The sequence below is a fragment of the Octopus bimaculoides genome, chromosome 25, assembly GCF_001194135.2.
Source record: "Octopus bimaculoides isolate UCB-OBI-ISO-001 chromosome 25, ASM119413v2, whole genome shotgun sequence".
In the NCBI taxonomy this organism is placed as follows: domain Eukaryota; kingdom Metazoa; phylum Mollusca; class Cephalopoda; order Octopoda; family Octopodidae; genus Octopus; species Octopus bimaculoides.
Window position 1 is genome coordinate 15,287,159 of NC_069005.1, and position 2,704 is coordinate 15,289,862.

At 33.7% G+C, this 2,704-nt stretch overlaps 1 protein-coding gene across 1 annotated transcript in view; it reads left to right on the forward strand.

Annotated features, from left to right (window-relative positions):
- The window catches only part of LOC106877388 (EF-hand calcium-binding domain-containing protein 5), a 207,420-nt gene that overhangs the window by 180,582 nt on the left and 24,134 nt on the right, over positions 1 to 2,704 (forward strand). Inside the window, exon 19 of the mRNA XM_052976829.1 lies at positions 1,229 to 1,482. Coding sequence (XP_052832789.1) covers positions 1,229 to 1,482 — 254 coding nt within the window. The remainder of the gene's footprint in view (positions 1 to 1,228; positions 1,483 to 2,704) is intronic.

Sequence of the window (2,704 nt, forward strand, 5' to 3'; positions counted from 1 at the left end):
GTGTGTGTGTGTGTGTGTGTGTGTGTGTGTGTGTGTGTATTAAATAAACTTAGCAGCCTTGAGTGAGTTGGTATTTTTGCAAAAATAAAGGAATTCTTGAATGCAGGGCGGCTGTGAAGACAACTTAGAAAATTGGGTAAATACCCTTATAAAATGGTAAAAAGTGGCCAGCACACATACATATATATTCCTGTAAATGATTTAATAATCCCATAAATGAACAGAAAAAAATTAATAGATGTGTCCTTGTTGCTGCAGATAGCACCAGTTTGCCCTTCTTATTGACTCTTTATATTTTTATGATTTAATATTATAAGGAATTGTATAAAAAAATTCTTAAAATATTTTGTGTATTGCAGAAGTGCAACCAAATTTATTGTACAAGAATTTTAACAACAAAATCTTACAGGGCCTTCAGGGGTCACATTGACTCTGGTTAAGAAACACTGCTCTAAATGAACAGGATTATAATCTGGTTGTACTTATAAAAAGTGCTGCTTTAATGGATCAGGCTCCAAACCACATAGTAAACCAATTTAATATTTATTTATTATATGCAAAAATAAATTGTTTTTTTTTATATGATAAAGGCTACAAAATGATCATAGTTATATGGATGTCAATTGGTGAAATCATTTTCTTTCATCTAATAATTATATACACATAGTGTGTGTGTGTGTGTGTGTGTGTGTGTTTCCTTGTCTTGACATCATGTATACAATGTAACAAAGCATCAACATCATACACGCTTGAGTCATTCATTTCTTTGCGAACGTGTCTGACGATATTTCCTTGCTTGGAAATAGTTAAAGGTTGTTGATAGGAAATGCTTGCAGCCAGAGAAAATCTGCCTCAATTCTTTCTGACCCATAGAATCATGGAAAAGGGAATGCTAAATGCTGACTGTAATGTAATATTAGCTTCAAATTTTAGCACAAGGCCAGGAAATTTGGGTAAGTGGGTAAGTCAATTACATTGACCCTCAGTGTTCAACTGGTACTTATTTTATTGACCCTGAAAGAATGAAAGTCAACCCCAGCAAAATTTGAACTCTGATTGTAATGCCACTCAGCATTTTGTCTGACACAGTAACACTTCTGCTAGCTCATCACCTTCATAATGACTATATTATAAAGTTATTGACACTTTTCTGAAATATCATTACATTTCTCTTAATATTTTCATTTTTAATATTTCTTTTACTTCACAACATCAACATCTTCTCAAGGGTATTGCAAAAGCTTTCAGTATTTCCTATCACTGCACTAAAGTGCGTAAGTGGATGCTCACAGTTCTAGAGAATGGAATCCGATGGATGCAACGTTATTGCAGTCATACTGGTGAAGTTACTATATACATTGTTGAACCTATCCTTAAAAAGAAAGACCTACATCTAAAAACAATTATGTCCATTGATTCAGATGGAGTTTCTACTGTGTTAAACATTCCATCTATCATTCGAAGAAATGCAAACTTATTTAAGTGAGTATAATGTTATATTATATATATTTATCGCTCTATGTCGAAATGGGGTTTTATTTGTTTCTCCAATCAGTTCTTTGGCACCTGTTTATAATGTTGATCATTCAAACTGAAGTGAATTCTAATTTGGAAAATACATAAAATCAAAACAAATTTCTCATTTGTATATTCACAATAAATATATGTTATTAATAGCAATAATACTGTTTAACTATCAATTTATTACAGATGTAGTTATCTTATATGTTGTTTTTTTGTTGTTTACTTGTTTCAGTCATTTGATTGCATTCATGCTGGGGCACCACCTTGAAGGGATTTAGTTGAACAAATCAACCCCAAGACTTACTTTTTTTTTCCTTTAAGCATTGTACTTATTCTATCAGTCTTTGTTGTTAAACAACTAAGCTATGGGGATGTAAACACACCAACACTGGTTGTCAAGCAGTGGTGGGGGACAAACACAGACACAAAGACACACAAACACATAGATGTACACATAATATGTATGACAGGCTTCTTTCAGCTTCTGTCTACCAAGCTCACTCACAAGGTATTAGTAGGTATGGTAGAAAACACTTGCCCAAAGTGCCATGAACCCAGAACCATGTGGTTGGGAAGCAAGCTTCTTACCACACATCCGCATTCATTTGATATTCCCAACATTACCCATCATAATGGGCAACAGTCTAATTAGTATATAATAATGGGAGATAAATCCAGCAAGATGAGAGTTGTCTCCCTACTGGGATGAACAAACATAAAGAAACGAGTGGTTTATGAAAGTGCAGAAACTGTTTTAAACTCTTGATAAAGAAGAAAAGAGGGAGAAGGGAAGGATAAAGTGGTTTTGTCATTTATGTTAGATTACAACCAAAATGACAACAACAACAAAAATGACACTGCCTTTCTCACTCTCTTGTGAAAGATAAGAGCATGAAAACAGAGATTGTTCACTTTTCGCAGAAATTTAACTTATTTAACTTTACAAATAATGGGTGCAAGCATGGCTGTGTGTTGAGATGTTTGCTTCCCAACCACATGGGCAAGTACCTTCTACTTCAGACCCAGGTCAACTAAGGCCTTGTTGGTGGGTTTGGTAGACAGAACATGAAAGAACCCCATTGTGCATGTATGTGTGTGTGTGTGTGTGTGTCTCTCTCTCTCTATATATATATATTATATATTTTTATATATATATATATATATATATATATATATATAT